At 31.9% G+C, this 15,213-nt stretch overlaps 2 protein-coding genes across 5 annotated transcripts in view; both read right to left on the reverse strand.

Annotated features, from left to right (window-relative positions):
* Nucleotides 1–5,528, reverse strand: part of LOC107443495 (myocyte-specific enhancer factor 2C) — a 66,830-nt gene extending 61,302 nt beyond the window's left edge. Inside the window, exon 1 of one of the 4 annotated variants that reach the window (XM_016057381.4) lies at nucleotides 5,282–5,528. The gene's annotated coding sequence lies outside the window, so the exon portion shown is untranslated. The remainder of the gene's footprint in view (nucleotides 1–5,281) is intronic. The other 3 variants (XM_016057377.4, XM_071184069.1, XM_016057384.4) reach the window with 3 other exon arrangements.
* Nucleotides 5,529–8,521: 2,993 nt separating this feature from the next.
* Nucleotides 8,522–15,213, reverse strand: part of LOC107443501 (phosphatidylinositol-3,5-bisphosphate 3-phosphatase MTMR14) — a 33,317-nt gene continuing 26,625 nt past the window's right edge. Inside the window, exons 11-16 of the mRNA XM_043042980.2 lie at nucleotides 14,409–14,495; nucleotides 12,938–13,004; nucleotides 11,570–11,732; nucleotides 9,522–9,558; nucleotides 9,389–9,447; nucleotides 8,522–8,853 (exon numbers count right to left, since the gene is read on the reverse strand). Of these exons, the coding sequence (XP_042898914.1) occupies nucleotides 8,712–8,853; nucleotides 9,389–9,447; nucleotides 9,522–9,558; nucleotides 11,570–11,732; nucleotides 12,938–13,004; nucleotides 14,409–14,495 (555 nt within the window). The 3' untranslated portion in view covers nucleotides 8,522–8,711. The remainder of the gene's footprint in view (nucleotides 8,854–9,388; nucleotides 9,448–9,521; nucleotides 9,559–11,569; nucleotides 11,733–12,937; nucleotides 13,005–14,408; nucleotides 14,496–15,213) is intronic.

Consider the following 15,213-nt stretch of genomic DNA (forward strand, 5'->3'; position numbering starts at 1 on the left):
CAGAATAACTTTTCGTTCAATGATCAGATCATCACGTTTTAGGACTCGATCTTAATGGTTCAAGGAGGTGTTCTCAAACCTGTTAATTAGCAAAACACGATATTTTAATTTAAGAAATCAGAGACAAAAACGTACTTTCACTGAAGAAATATACCATTTTTTCGGCGGATTCGGATTTCTGACATCCATAATGTATGGGTAGCCGCAATCTGGGAAATAGGGTCCCCATAGTTTGGTCAGGAGAGCAATCCAACGTTTGGAGCCCTTAATGCGAATTTTACTTTTTGCGTATTTCGCCGTATCTCGAGAAATTTTTAAACGAATTGAAAACTTTTTGCACGCAATTATAAAAATCGTTTATCCAAAATTAATTCCATGCGAAAAACTATTATTAAATATTTATTATTTTTTAATTTATAATAGTTGAAAAAAATTGTATTGTAAGTTGTACAATTTCTTACATCATTTTAAAAAATTTATTTTTGCATGGCAAAATAAAAATCTTTAGACAAATCGGTCGAATAGTTCTTGAGAAATCAAATCTTTTAAAAAATCATTTAAAATTTGATTTCTCACGACCGACTTCGCTCAAATTTTGTATTTCGCCATGTAAAGTCACATTTTTTGAAACAGAGTAAAAAATTGTATATCTTACAAGACAATTTTTTTTTTTACTATTAATAAATAAAAAAATAAAACAATGATAAATATTTAGTACTGAAAGTTAGTTTTTGCTTAAAATTATCTTTGGATAAATGAATTTAGAACCGTATTTCCTAGATTGTGGCTACCCACTATATTTTGGGTGTTAAAAATCAAAATCAGGGTCGTCTGTTTTTTATTTTGCGCACAGAACATTTTAAAACTGATTACCTCAAATTCAGTAAAAAAGAAATACATTCTATACATAAGCCCTTCATCTATCATTAAGTTAAATAAATTATCACTATCAGAAAAAAAAAAGAAATATTAGAGATATGATAATTTGCGTAATTGTGAACAGAGTGTGATATTTACTTTGTGTTGTCCAATAATACTAAAATTCAATAACTAATTTATAATTTTATCAAACATATATTTATGATTAATTATTTTCGGTTAAGAAACAAAAATGCAGTTTCGAAATTTCGTAAGTTTCGCAGACGTAAATTTCTTGATTAGATGAATCCTGGAACGATTGCTTTCACTGGAGGGAGCAACAGAAAAAAACCTATTTAATGAGGGGGGGATTTTAATTATATAAATTTTTAAAATTCTAAATTCATAGTTTATTTTGTACGGGGAAATTTTATGGTAGTAAAAATATTCCTAATTTATTTTGTTTTTTCTGTTAATGTAAAGAACCTTTTAACTTATAAGTGATCTTTGATTTAACTTATAAGTGAAGAAAAAAAATCATTGTTAGTCTTCATAAAATCTTTTCTAAGAGCCAAATATTTATCTCATAAGCAAATCAATTACACAATAAAATATCAATAATAACTTTATTAAAAATTTTGTGCCTTTGGTCGTTCATTAATGCCAGGGACTATGCCTCTTCTCACGCCACTGCATACAAAAAATTATAAAATTTGTATTAAATTTCTTATATGTTTGGAGGTAAAAGTATAAGGCTAAGTATAAAGTAAGTTTACATTAGAAATTTTAAGAAATCAGAAATCCACAAAATTTTAAGTTGCAAAAAGGTGCTTTATAAAAAATAAAAGTAAATTAAAAAACCGCAGCCCTCCCTACAATTGATCGGAAGTTTATAAAAGGGATCTCATTATTTAAAGATGAATAGCACTTGGTCTAAAACTTGCAATAAACTCAGTGGAAAAATTGTTTGGAAAGATTTCAAAATTGGCATAAAAATCATTTGCATTAATGTTAGGAGTTACGATGCAAAGACATCAAGATTTCAAGCAGGGCAGTATTACATATTGTAAACTGTATCATAGACCCAGTAGTAGAAACTTCTGTATTGATCTACAACACAAAATAAAATATCTGAACTCAAATGTTTCATTTGATAAATTCAAGAGTTTAAAAAGAAAAGAATGTCTAATATTGAAATATATGATAAATTAACAGTTTTACTGGGATGAAATTCAAGGGCATATTTTAAGATAGATTATTAGTTCAAGTTTAACTTAATTTTGTCAGTACTTAGTTTATTTTTGTCCTCACAGTCAAAATAAATCTTCAGGGCACCCTGCCGTGCTTGTTTTGCTATCGAAACTACAGGTAGCTGTTCTCACACTCTTGCTTCCAACAAAATCAAAAGCAGTGAAAATGGCACTGGGGACAAGAATGCAAAGAGAAAAAATAAAATGCATTATTAATGATCGTACGATCAAGAAACAAGCGAATAACCTTTAATAAGCATTTTAAACTACAGTACAGAACCCGTTATCCGGAATTCAGAAAACCGGAAAACCAAAAAACCGGAACGAAATTCGATAAATTTCCCCCCCATTTTTAAAAAAAAAAAATTTCCTCATAAGATTTTAGGATTTTTCTTTCTTTTTTGAAAGATGTTTACCTTACCATCATTTTGGAAATAATCATTAGTGTATTACCTCATCGGTTTTTCCTCTTTTTAAGATTATTTCCAATTTATTTTTTTTTAGTTGGGTTTAACAATAAAAAAACGGCTTTTTGTAGCGATTCAGAAAACCGGAAAAATCAGTTATCCGGAATAGCGATGGTCCCGATCGTTTCGGATAATCGGTTCTCTACTGTACATCTTTTTTTAAACAATTTTGAAAGAAATTAAAATAAAACCATATGAAACAGCTGAGATCTTCATTACATGAATGGCTCATAATTCTAACCGGGTTAGAATTTTCTCAAAAGACTAAGAATATCTTAATATTCACTTCAGACAAACTTAAAAGAAAGAAATATGGAAGTATTAACCTATCCCGATTCACTAGATACTTCAACGTATGAAATATAGATTGCAAGAGAATACTATCATATATTTATTTTAAAATTCCATGTCACCTAGACTGCCATTTTCATTCTGAGCACCTATAATAAAAGAGGGAGGTGTGTGGACACCTGGGATATACTCTTGGCTTAAACGACCTTGAAAAATAAGGGTGTCAAATGGAAATTGCTCAAAAAAGGAGGCAAAAGAAACATATTTAGTTAAAATAAAATCATATTGAAAAGATGTGTATTCATAATGACTTAAATCTATATTATTTTATGATAAAATATTCTAGGTATAATTGATATAACAATTTTATCGTAAAAAATTAAGCGTAGATTGAATGCTCGATTGATGCCTGGGGACATTGTTCTTAACTTCCGCTTGGCACTGGGTATCTTATTTTCAAGGCCAGTGAGGGACAAAGTCCCCCAAATTTTTTAAGATAAAAAATTATACCTCTTTATCCCAAATATTGTAACAGAGCCACATGATTGCTCAATTTAAAAAAGAAATTGAAAAGGTTACACAGGCGTAGTCAGATTTTTCAATAAAAAATAAGCCCATTTTAAGTACTTTTTAAGCACTCAATAAATACTTTTAATCACTTTCTAAAAAAAAATCTTAATTAAGATCTGTGCAGCAATAAAAAATTATAAATTAAGAACTTTAAAACAATAGAAATTTTTTAAACATAAAATCAATAAAATTCAAAAACTTTACATTATCATGATAAAATAACTAGTCTGATAAATATTGCAGAGAAAATTGAGAAAAATCATGCATTTATTGGTATTTTAGAATGACACTCGATAGGGTAAAGAAAAAATCATTTTTACAAAATTAAGCACTTTTTACAAACCCCGAATAAAAAAAGCACCTTTAAGGGCTTTTAAAAACCATAAATCAAAAATAAGCACTTTTACAAAACGCTACGCACCCTGTTACATTTTGAACAAAAACATGTTCAAAATAGTTTGATAGCAAAATACATATAGCAATTGATCAAATTCTTCTTGAAAGAACTTTATGAAAAAACAAATTAAGTGAAAATCATAAAGCAACTATAATTATGTACGCTTGAGACAACAAGTACAGAATATTCATACAGGTAACTGAATTAATAAATAAATCAGTTATCAAAAATAAATTTTTTTTACACAGATTCCTAACATTTGGGGATCTTTCTGTAACGTGATCTGCTGAGCCAACTACAATTGCAAAGGTGCTAAGTGGATTTTTAACTTGCAAATAGTTTTTTTTTTAATAAATAAAAAACATGTAAGGTTCATTCAAGGGTTGCTATGAGTACTAACCTTTAAGTTAGTATCCCTCAATGATGTTTCTCAAAAATCCTCGCTTGGAAGTTGCCAAGATTTGGCGATTATTCTGCCGTAGATCATGATATGGAAATTTCCCCTGACATTTTTTACTACCAACATATTAAGCTAAGTAAATAATTTTCCTAAATGTTAATACGTTCTTCGACAATATCTTCAATTAAGCATAAAGAAATCACTAAATATAGAAACTGACTGAATTCCACTTTTTAAAAGTATATGATATAGAAATCAGACCATTTTGTGATATCTACCACAATAGAGAATTAAGTAGCAAAGCAAACAATGTAATTTTGTAAACCTAAAGTGTTAACCATATGTAATAACCCACCAAGACCTTTGTAACAAAATAATTTAATGAGCATTTTGCTATAATAAATAAATGTAATTTTGTAAACCCTTAGTGCAAACCAAACACAAAACAATTCTTTTACAACTTAGTAACAAATAAATTTGAAAAGAATTTTGTGTTACCTAACACAAATATATAAATAACCAAGTGAAAAACTTATTTTGCAAACCCTGAGTTTAAATCAATTCTATCAAATAACTCATAGTGGTCAATAAAAAATGCGACCACAAAATAATCAATAAAAACATCTTATAATTGTTACAATACCTTAACAAAAAAATAAATACCCATTTATTGATATATAGTATACATACTTTTACTTTTAATGCAACTAGTCAACTCTAAATGCTTTGTTCTTATACTCTAATTTCAGAGATCGCTTTTACCATAAAATAAACGAAAGTATTTAAATAAATTTTAGAGCAAAATAATTCTTTTTTAAACAAAAATATTTTATTATCTATCATGACTAATGAAGTTTGTCTCTAAAACCCAGTGTTTCAAAATCAATAATTTCCCAAGTTTGTAAAACCAATAACAAATTAATAAAATGAAATCCCATACGATGATCAATACAAATTAAATATTATGCATTATAAAATCCATATTGAAAAATATAAGAAAGAGCAAGATAACGGGAAATATTAAGCATGATGCAGAAAATTTACTCACCTTTAAAAATTAGAAAATCAGTAAGGAAATATACACAACACAGATTTGTGATCAGTACCCGAAATCATTCCGCTGAAGTCTACAGAAGATATAAAGTAAAATTGTTGAAAAATAGTTTCTAAATGATAATTCAATCAATTTCTTCACACACATCTGAGAGAAAATTTGCTTCGCTGTGCTGCGCAGAAGTTTCAGACCAGATGTTGTTTTGGACATCTACTTCGCGTATGATATCTGGCAGGACGATAAGCAGACGAAATTTTATGTTCTTCTTCCCTTCCTTAGTAAATTTTTAAACTTTTCTTTTGGTATAAAAACATACTTTTAAGTTGTTTAAAATTCAATCGATCATTGTAGACTATTAGAAATGTCATTGTGTAACGAAAATCTCAAGAAAAGAAGTTTAATTCTAATTTTTTATAATCTTTTGCTAAGTTTTCACTGCTTGATTTACAGGATAAAAGTGCCTGAAAATCAGTGTTCAGATAGCTTCAGAAACATTCTCACTGCAAGCAAAAGAATTATGAAGTTGAACACGGATCTGATTGAAGTTGTTGTAGTTCATTTACGTCGCACAAGAGCTGCCAAGTCGACAAGATAATCGTCAAGTCAGAAATATTTGGTTAATCGAATCTTCCGTAAGAAATTCATTCGGCGTTATTTTCTCCATAAATTTCGTTAGAATTACGCGGCTTACGAGCAATTTTTCTGATTGAACTGTTTTTTTAGGCTTCATCAGAGATATTTTAGCCTTATTACGAATTATTCACGAAATTATACACATATTTACTTGTTGTTGTTGTTAATTTACGTCGCACTAGAGCTGCACAATGGGCTATTGGCGACGGTCTTGGAAACATCCCTGAGGATGATCCGAAGACACGGCATCACAATTTTGATCCTCTGTAGAGGGGGTGGCACCCCCGCTTCATTAGCCCGACGATCTGCACTCGAAGTCGAGTACTTTACGGTAGAACAGTTTAACGAAGACTAATACCGCACACCCTCGGTTCCAACGCATACTGATCCAATTGGTCACCCCCCGCACACTGACCGCAGCCAGTGATGCTCGACTTCGATGATCTGCTGGAAACCGTGTCCTAACGATTAGTCCACTGCGGGAGGATCTGATTGAAGAGTTTTTCACTGATAATTTTTTTTTTAAATAAGGCTATCATTTACATCTCCGAAATCTTCCCATGCAATGAAAAGGTCTTGTTTCTCCGTACTTGTTACTGTTGTTGTTAATTTACGTCGCACTAGAGCTGCACAATGGGCTATTGGCGACGGTCTGGGAAACATCCCGGAGGATGATCCGATTGTTGTTGTTGTTACTTTACGTCGCACTAGAGCTGCACAATGGGCTATTGGTGACGGTCTGGTAAACATCCCGGAGGATGATCCGAAGACATGCCATCACAATTTTGATATTGTCCGGAGGGGATGGCACCCCCGCTTCGGTAGCCCGACGACCTGCGCGCGAAGTCGAGCACTTTACGGTAGCACAGTTTAACGAGGACCAATACCGCACACCCTCGGTCCCTACGCAGACTGATCCAAGTGGTCACCCACCCGCACACTGATCGTAGCCAGTGATGCTTGACTTCGGTGATCTGCTGGGAACCGTGTCTTAACGATCAGTCCACTGCGGGATTGTTTCTCCGTACTGTTCATCCACAAGTCTTCGACAGTCTTCGTCTCATCTTATTCGCATGTGCAATTGTAAGCGCATAAGAGGTGATGGTAGATTGTTTTCACCGCATGCCACTCTCGTTGATGGAGAAAGAAAATGTGATTGGTGATTTTACTGTGTGAGCGCTCAAGGGCTATTCTCACTGAATGCAAAAAATTTACATACATGCTCGAGAAACGAGAAAAGGCTAGATTCTAGTTGTAAATATTTTTCACTAATTAGGATATTTTTTCACAGGATATTTTTCACCGATCAGCAACTTTTTTACATGCAGTGTGAATGGTTCTTGAATTTGGTTGTCATTCGCCTGTGGCTAATCTCGCATAGTGAGAATGGCCCTCCTCCACTGTTTAGGAATCACGTATGTAGTTTCCCCATATTCGCTCATGAGAGAAGCAAAATCGGATACAGTAGAAACAGTCCTCCCGTAGTCTAGATAAGCATACACTTGCAAAATGTGCAGTGATTGATCGAAATGTAGCGAAAGTTAACCTAGTATTCGTAGGAATGAACCCTAGGATTAAACTTAAATTTCCAAGCAATCATTATGAATGCAATTACAAACAATTTTTCTTTTAACGTAACAAGCAACTTTTTATTGCTGTCAGGAAATTACATTCGTTAGAGCTTTTTAAAACATAACTTATGAATTTCCTAAATTCTTAGAATGATTTATACGCAGAAATGCATCCCTCCATAGTGTACATCTGAATAAAAGACTAATATTGGGTTACACAATCTAGGAATGTGTTAAAAAACATAGTAGACAACCTCCAGTTCTTCCTTCCATGAACTTTTAATTTGTTCAAAATTAATCAATGAATTCAATCTTAAAATTTTTTTAAATATTTTTTTAAACTTTTCTTTACAAGTTTTTCAATAATGAAAATTTGCGTAGGCTAACAATTTTGAAATACAGAAGAAAGAGATTCGCGTAGAAATACCAGGCTCCTGCTAGCCTTTTTTTCTAGTAGATTGAAAAATAAAAATTTTGACCAAATAAGATACTTTAAAAACTTTTAGAGACGTTTTACCTTTATTCTTTAATGAGATTGTAAGATTCTTAGTTTATGACTTATATGTCGACATACTTTCACATAAAAGTAAAAGATTCCGGATATTTTTACTAAAGAAAAGCCCTTTACAAAAATAGTTGACATATGTAATTCAGGAATTTCTGTGGGTTGAAAATCGAAAGAAACTACGCAATATAAGCTATATATCTTTCAAATTGTTAAGAATACTTTCGTTAAAAAACAGACTTCCATTTAAGTTAAATTTGTGTATTTTACTTCCATGTAGTGGTGATTCCGGAAGTTCTATACCTATCAGGAAACAATACTAAGATTTTTAATGTCATCTTGGGAAAAAGTGTGGCTTACAGTATCCAAGCTCTTTCATTTTGTTAGAAACATGAATTTTTAGTTTCAAACGCAAATTTCAAGTGAATGAACTATTTATTATTGATTTATTATACATGGAATTAATCGTTTGATATTGCGCTTAATTCATTTAAAAAAAATCGGTATAAAGAATCAATACTCAAAGTAACACTAAAATAATAAAGTTTATTATAACAAATATACACTTAAAACAAAGTAAAATAAAACAGATATCAATATCTGCTGTATACTAGTATTAAAAACAGATGTATATTTAAAACAATTTAGTTGCCGCATAAAAGAGAATTCAGTTTAAGGTTATCTTTATGTAAAATTTAGATGTAATGGTGCATGTTTATTTCCTGCTAACAGCACGGTCAGGGGTGCCTCGTTCCATTCTAATTCTGTCTTCATAAAACTTTAAAACCAAGCTGCTAACCTCACACAGAAGATCCCTACGTTTCACCAGATTATGCTTATCTTTGGCAGAACCTTTCCTAAATGAAAATTGATATATGTAAAGATATAGAACTACAAAATAACTTCTATTATATGAAACACTAAAGGGCCATTCCTAGTGTCTGCTATTTCTTCGCAAGCGAAAAAAAATTTGCTTGTGCATGATAACCAGTGGTCGAAACAATTTACTCTTGGAAAATTCCACTGTGATCCTGTTTAACATTAGATTTTTTTTCTCAAATCATATCTAGTGAGAATGGCCCTTAATTAGTAATTTGTTCCAAAATCTATTAAATTTCTTTTCTCGCGTTGGCACTGAAAAGCTGAAGAATAATTTTAGAACATTAATTGCTTAACCTTTCAGTTAAAAATACATTTAAATCTAACACTTATTTCAAGAAATTTGTTTTACAATCACAATAGTGAATGAAACCATAATATAGTACTTATAAAACCATTAAGATTTATTTTTAAGACGTGAAATTCCAGTCATTAGAACATTACTTGTTCATGAAATTTTGGAGCTTTCTTATATTATACAACATGTATTTACTTTATTTTATATTGATTTACCTCATGCAATATTCTTGTGATGCAAGTTCGGGAATAAAATTGAAGCAGAAATGAAGTATCTAGAAAATAACGTTATGGTTATTAAAATTTCAAAAACAAAAATTCGATTTTAATATAAAAGATATAAACATACCTCTTCGCTATTTTTCAATCTAGCTGGAAGATCATGTCTAAAATTAAAATTAATGTGCATTAAAATATATTAAAAGTAAAAAAAAAAAAAAATAGCTACATGCACTTATAAACCCATGTTAACATATGCCCTCATACATAAGGTAATTTAGAAAAATTTATTTCGCAAACATTTTTATAACAGACGTTAATTTGCAGACCCAATTTTGACTTCATGAGCATCAATGTTTAACTACGTCAATCCAGACAAGGAAACTACCTGATGACATTCGAACAAACTAGTCTTTATAGGGTTAATCTCACTGGGTGAGATTTTTCATACTTGAATAAGAACCTAATAGGAAAGTTTTCACAGTTTAAATATTTTCCAATCGGGTTCTCGACCGCATGAATGGTTTTATGATGGAACTAACCAGGATTTGCGTTACATGGTGAGAAAACACCCTCCCTTTGTTGTTCCGAAGGTAAGGGGACAGTTACCCATAATTTGTCTACCGCTGAAGATATTTTTTATGTCCAGCACTGGCCGGTGCAGGCCAGGAGTAGATTTCGTATCAGCCGGCTATCTTTGGTATTCGTACCTGGGTCACCTCATTAGGAGATTAGTGCTCTATTCCTGTTGAAATTATTTCCCTTTCAGAAGAAAAGGACAATAACAGCTGTAGTACGATAGATGTCTGCCCATAAAAAGTTCTACCAACTACATTAGAATATTCATGATTCACATTTGTATATACAATTCAACATCTTATTTCCTATGTGCGATGATTTCAACTTTATAAAATAAAATTGGAGGTTTAATTATATCTGAATTGAAGATCACTGGCACTACTTCAAATACCGACAAATTTAGTCTATATTTTTAGATTGAGATTTCATTTATATCCCACAATTCCATCCAAGCTAATTCAATCCAAAGTAATAAATGCATATTTATTTTTCAAGCAGTGAAAGTATTGCAATTAAGTTTTATGATTAATCTAGATTTCGAGCGCATTTTACTGTAGAGTTAAAACTTTTATAATTATTTGCAAATTGTCCGCAAATTTTTGAATCACAGATTGTAGCTATCAAGATTTTGCTGATGTTATTAAATATCCTTAAAACTTCCTGCGTGCTTTGTACTAAAGTTCTGATTAATAACTTAAAATTATCTAAATATCTAGTGTATTTAGATTTGTGTGCCTCTTCGTTAAATTCAATCAAGTCACGCTAACTTTATTTTTTTATTATTTTCTTGACCAATAAGCATACGCCCCACTGCACCAAGGGGTGGCGGAGACTTCCTTTAGTACAGATCTGGGGTCATGCTAGCAATAAAAATACTTGAGATGACAGCTATGTTATCAAGAATTAGCTGAAATCTGCGACAAGAATTTGTTACCTTATAGAGCAGTTCACAGAGCATGCAATTTTTTTCGCATGCAAATGAGAACCTGGTTTTTGAAAAATATTTAACCTAGCAATATCTCCTTCTCAAGCGAATTTTTCACGTCCAGTGAAAATAGCTTTCGTATGACACTATGAGCTGGTTGGACTGAGACTAGACAAAAGTCAAACCACCAGTTATTCAAAATCTCAACGGAGCAGATCTCTATAGCATCATATGTGCTCGGTTCTAGGGACGCTAATATCCACGTTTATTACGATGATATGATGATACGATGATATTGATGATAATATCGTGCTACACGATAATGCTAGTTGTCATGCTGCAAGGAGTCTTGGGAGGAGCTATAACACTATAGTCAAACGACACTAGTTTTGATATATGCAACCTCATACATAAGTTAAAAGAACCCCTTCGAGGTAACAGACATGTCTTCTGATTCAGAGAAGTAGAAAGCGCTTTGTCGCTGACAGCAACCAAATACCTTGTCAATGGTATCCTGGCAAACGGCACAGGACTGCTTGTGATTACATTCATTATACCGAAGAAATGTAATTTAGCTTGTACGTTCATTTAGAAAATATTTCACTGGTATGTTGCCATATCTTTATTTACAACTTTCATCGAAATACTTCTCAAAATAGTTAAACAAAACTCACCCAAATAAATACCAATCATATCCAAGCGTGAGGTAGGCCATCTCCACGGCATCCAGACTGGTGTGGATGAATCCATCAGCCCACAGAGAGAGACGAAGCAAGCATATGAAAAGTGGTGTTCGATCCCATCCGGAAATGCAATGAACAAGGAGGCCATCAGAACCTACACAATATGGTATATTCATTCAAAACCAAATTTTATAATGTTCATTATCCTGTTTTTTAATTCTTAACTAGGTATCTCAAAAATGACCTATAATATGAAATAAAAACTAAAAATAAACGTACCGGTTTCGTCATGTTTAAGAAGTTGATCAGCCCCACCCCCAAAATGAATTCATTAACCCAGTTATTCTTACCCCCCCCCCTAAAAAATTGCCACCAGATGGCACATCTGACTGAATAAACCGTTAGGCAATGTTTTCAAAACAATAAAGATTTACAAAGACGTGGTGAAATCTGAGAACAAAAGCTCATCAGCAATTATTTCAGTTAAAATGGCCTGACACAGTAGAAAATTTTATGTAACTTAGCTAGTTAATAGCTCTATCTGTTAAAGAACTTAGTAACTAATTCGGTAATTAGAGAATGAATGCTTGGGTTTAATGTGAAATACATCAAACTCTTCATTTTCATCTTTACCGATTTTTTTTTTTAGAATTGCCTTGTAAACTTTAGAACAAGCAGAATTTAAAAAAAATTGAATCTGTTTTAGTAAATGCTAATCTGTATTAGTAATTGTAGTACTTCTGCGATTAGGTTAAACTTTCACTGTTTTCAACTTTGACTGCTCAATTAAGTTTTAAATTTGAAAATGTTTTTATAAAAGAATCGTCTGACGTTCTCATGCATTCTAAAACTGATTTAATAGAAATATCGCAATTTCACGTACCAATGTTTTGCCTAACGATTGTCCAAAAGAATTTTACAGTACGAACCTTACAAAAAACAACAAGAATACTAAAACAGAAGATTTTGCTTACAAAACCAGTTTTCTGTTTAAAATTTTATCTATAATCTACGATTTAATTTCTTTTAACTCAGTTTTCTTCCTTTATTTTTAAAAACTTTTTCAAAAGCAAAAGTAATTTAGATGTTATGAAATACATATACAGACAGCTTTTTAAAAACAAATATACAAGCTTAAAAAATGATCTTAACTTAGAAACATTTCTTTTCACCAAAAATCTTTACCAAAATTAAAGTTTTTAGGATCAACTATATTAAGCTTTTCTGTAAAGCATCTTTAAAAAAAGCTGGTGCAGTTATTAAACTAAATGCTTGCTTAAACATTTTCAGTTACATAGATATAAATATATAAATACACATAAAATGAAATACTAGCAAAAAAACATAAGGCTTCCTTACGATTATCTGTAGCATAACTCAGCAACAATTTCATGTAGTTTTTTGTCAACTCTAAAAGGTCCCAGTTCTAAAAATTTAATGAAAGATAAAGTGTCAAATGATTTCAGTAGATTTCTTATTCCCAATGACAGGGCAAAAAGAACAAATATTTAAAAAAGATAAAAGTAAAAAGTCTCAATATGTACAAGAGATGACAAAACTGTCATTGATTTTAAAGTTCTTTGGCTTCCCAAAACCTTGAGAACTTATTAGTGTGTCCACTAACAGCCCCACATCGAAGCAAGTGGTCCCTGCCAATTTCTTCTCCAGTTTCTTCAAAGTGGATTAAAAGGCATGGCAGAAAGGCCTATACGATGTCGATTAGGCTCGTAGATAAATGAAAGGCAACTGCATCCCGCTTAGATTTGTAGGATATTGAAGAATGGCTTATCCTACTACAATTTTTTAGGTCTTTGTGAATCCGAAGATCCAGCAAAGAATTAGTTTTACATNGTAATTTGGGTTCAAATCTAAACATAATTGTACCATTCATAAGAGCTTTCAGAAATGTATTGATTCTAAGAGATCGCAAGGCCAAAAAAAATTTTGGAAAGTTAATATCTCATTGTGAATAATTCTTAAGGTTTGCCATGTTTTGTATTTTATCCCTTATTTGGCTACATTTGAACAAAATGTCGATAAAAATATCTTTTTAAGTTAGCCTAATTAGAAAATATTGAAATGATTATAATATTAATATGATAATGTTGAAGTTTAAAGGCTCAAAGGAAGAACTCGGTACATGTGAAATACTGCAAAAGATATGATACAATAATATGATGGCGCGTTTTTTCAATCTGCGTCGTAAAAATATATCGGAAGCAGTAACCCGGAAGTCTTGAAAGAGCAATTTTACCACTAGCGCCACCACCCTTAGCTTTACACGATCACCCATCCATACGATGTCGATTAGCAGAGACAATCATGGCTCGTAGATAAATGAAAGGCAACTGCATCCCGCTTAGATTATTAGGATATTGAAGAATGGCTTATCCTACTACAATTTTTTAGGTCTTTGTGAATCCGAAGATCCAGCAAAGAATTAGTTTTACATAGATTTTTTCGAAGGAAATTTAATTTTCTAAAAGAAAGTTGCTATATTTGGATGTTGTAATAAATTCGTACCATTTCTTTAAAGTAAAAATCTGCCTGTTCACTACCTAAAACACCAGAAAAGAAAAGTTCGAAATGTTTATTCTCTCAGCAACATAACGAAGTATGAATTTCAACAAATCGTCGTAACACACACACAGCTCAAAACTAAACAGTTATAAGTTATGTTGGTTACAAAATAAAACAAGGCGTTAGATTGCATCTAAGAACGATATCAAAGAGTAGAAATGCATTTGCACAACATGAATATAAATTATCTTTAGGTTTTTTTTAAGAAACATAGGATTGCTGTTTATGCATTTTAAAAGCTTAAATTTACCACGTAAAGTTGCCAATTAACATCTTCTATGAGCTTAAAGTTCTCTTCTTCATCGGCTGCCATTCCAAGGGATGCATCGACTTCTGGCTGAAATAGAAATTAACAGATAATATAATGCGTATATTTATACAAAGTCGGCTACTCCCAAGCACCCCATATAAGATGCCAGTTGCACCCAAGCACCCCATATTTGAAATAAAGAGTAGGTAAATTTTGGATAACACAAAACCAAGGGAAATTTTAAATGGTTTTAAACAATATAGAAACAGAAATATTTGCTACCAAATCTATTTTCGTCTAGCATCTAATTTTTGTAATGAGGAAAGTCTTAGAATTGTTTGTAATTCTTATAAATTTCTTTTCGAATGCCCACCCGATTGCCTCTTCAGTTAGGGCAGATTTGTTGGCAGCTCTTTCTGGGGCACCATATTAGGTGGGCCAATGTTGCTCCCACAGTATGGACAGAAAGCACAGACAAAGAAACATTCATGCCTTGTCCGGGATTCGAACTCCACCTTTCTGATGCAAGGCCATCTATCACAAATTGTATACTGATGAAAAAACTTACGTGGGTGAGGTGCCACATTTTTTAAATAAACAAGAAAATTAGTATCAAAAAATTTGAACCGCATCAACAATGAGCACACAAAAGTTATTTGCTTGCATGCTTTTTATATTTTTACAGATCCTACACAGAGCCGGTCTGAGGTAATTAAAAATAATCTTCGATAATTCTCTGATACTGCCAAAGTATGTTGACAGTACCTCTGAGTTTCATGCTTATATTGAACTTACTAGTTTACCT

This window comes from Parasteatoda tepidariorum, chromosome 8, assembly GCF_043381705.1.
Source record: "Parasteatoda tepidariorum isolate YZ-2023 chromosome 8, CAS_Ptep_4.0, whole genome shotgun sequence".
Lineage (NCBI taxonomy): Eukaryota > Metazoa > Arthropoda > Arachnida > Araneae > Theridiidae > Parasteatoda > Parasteatoda tepidariorum.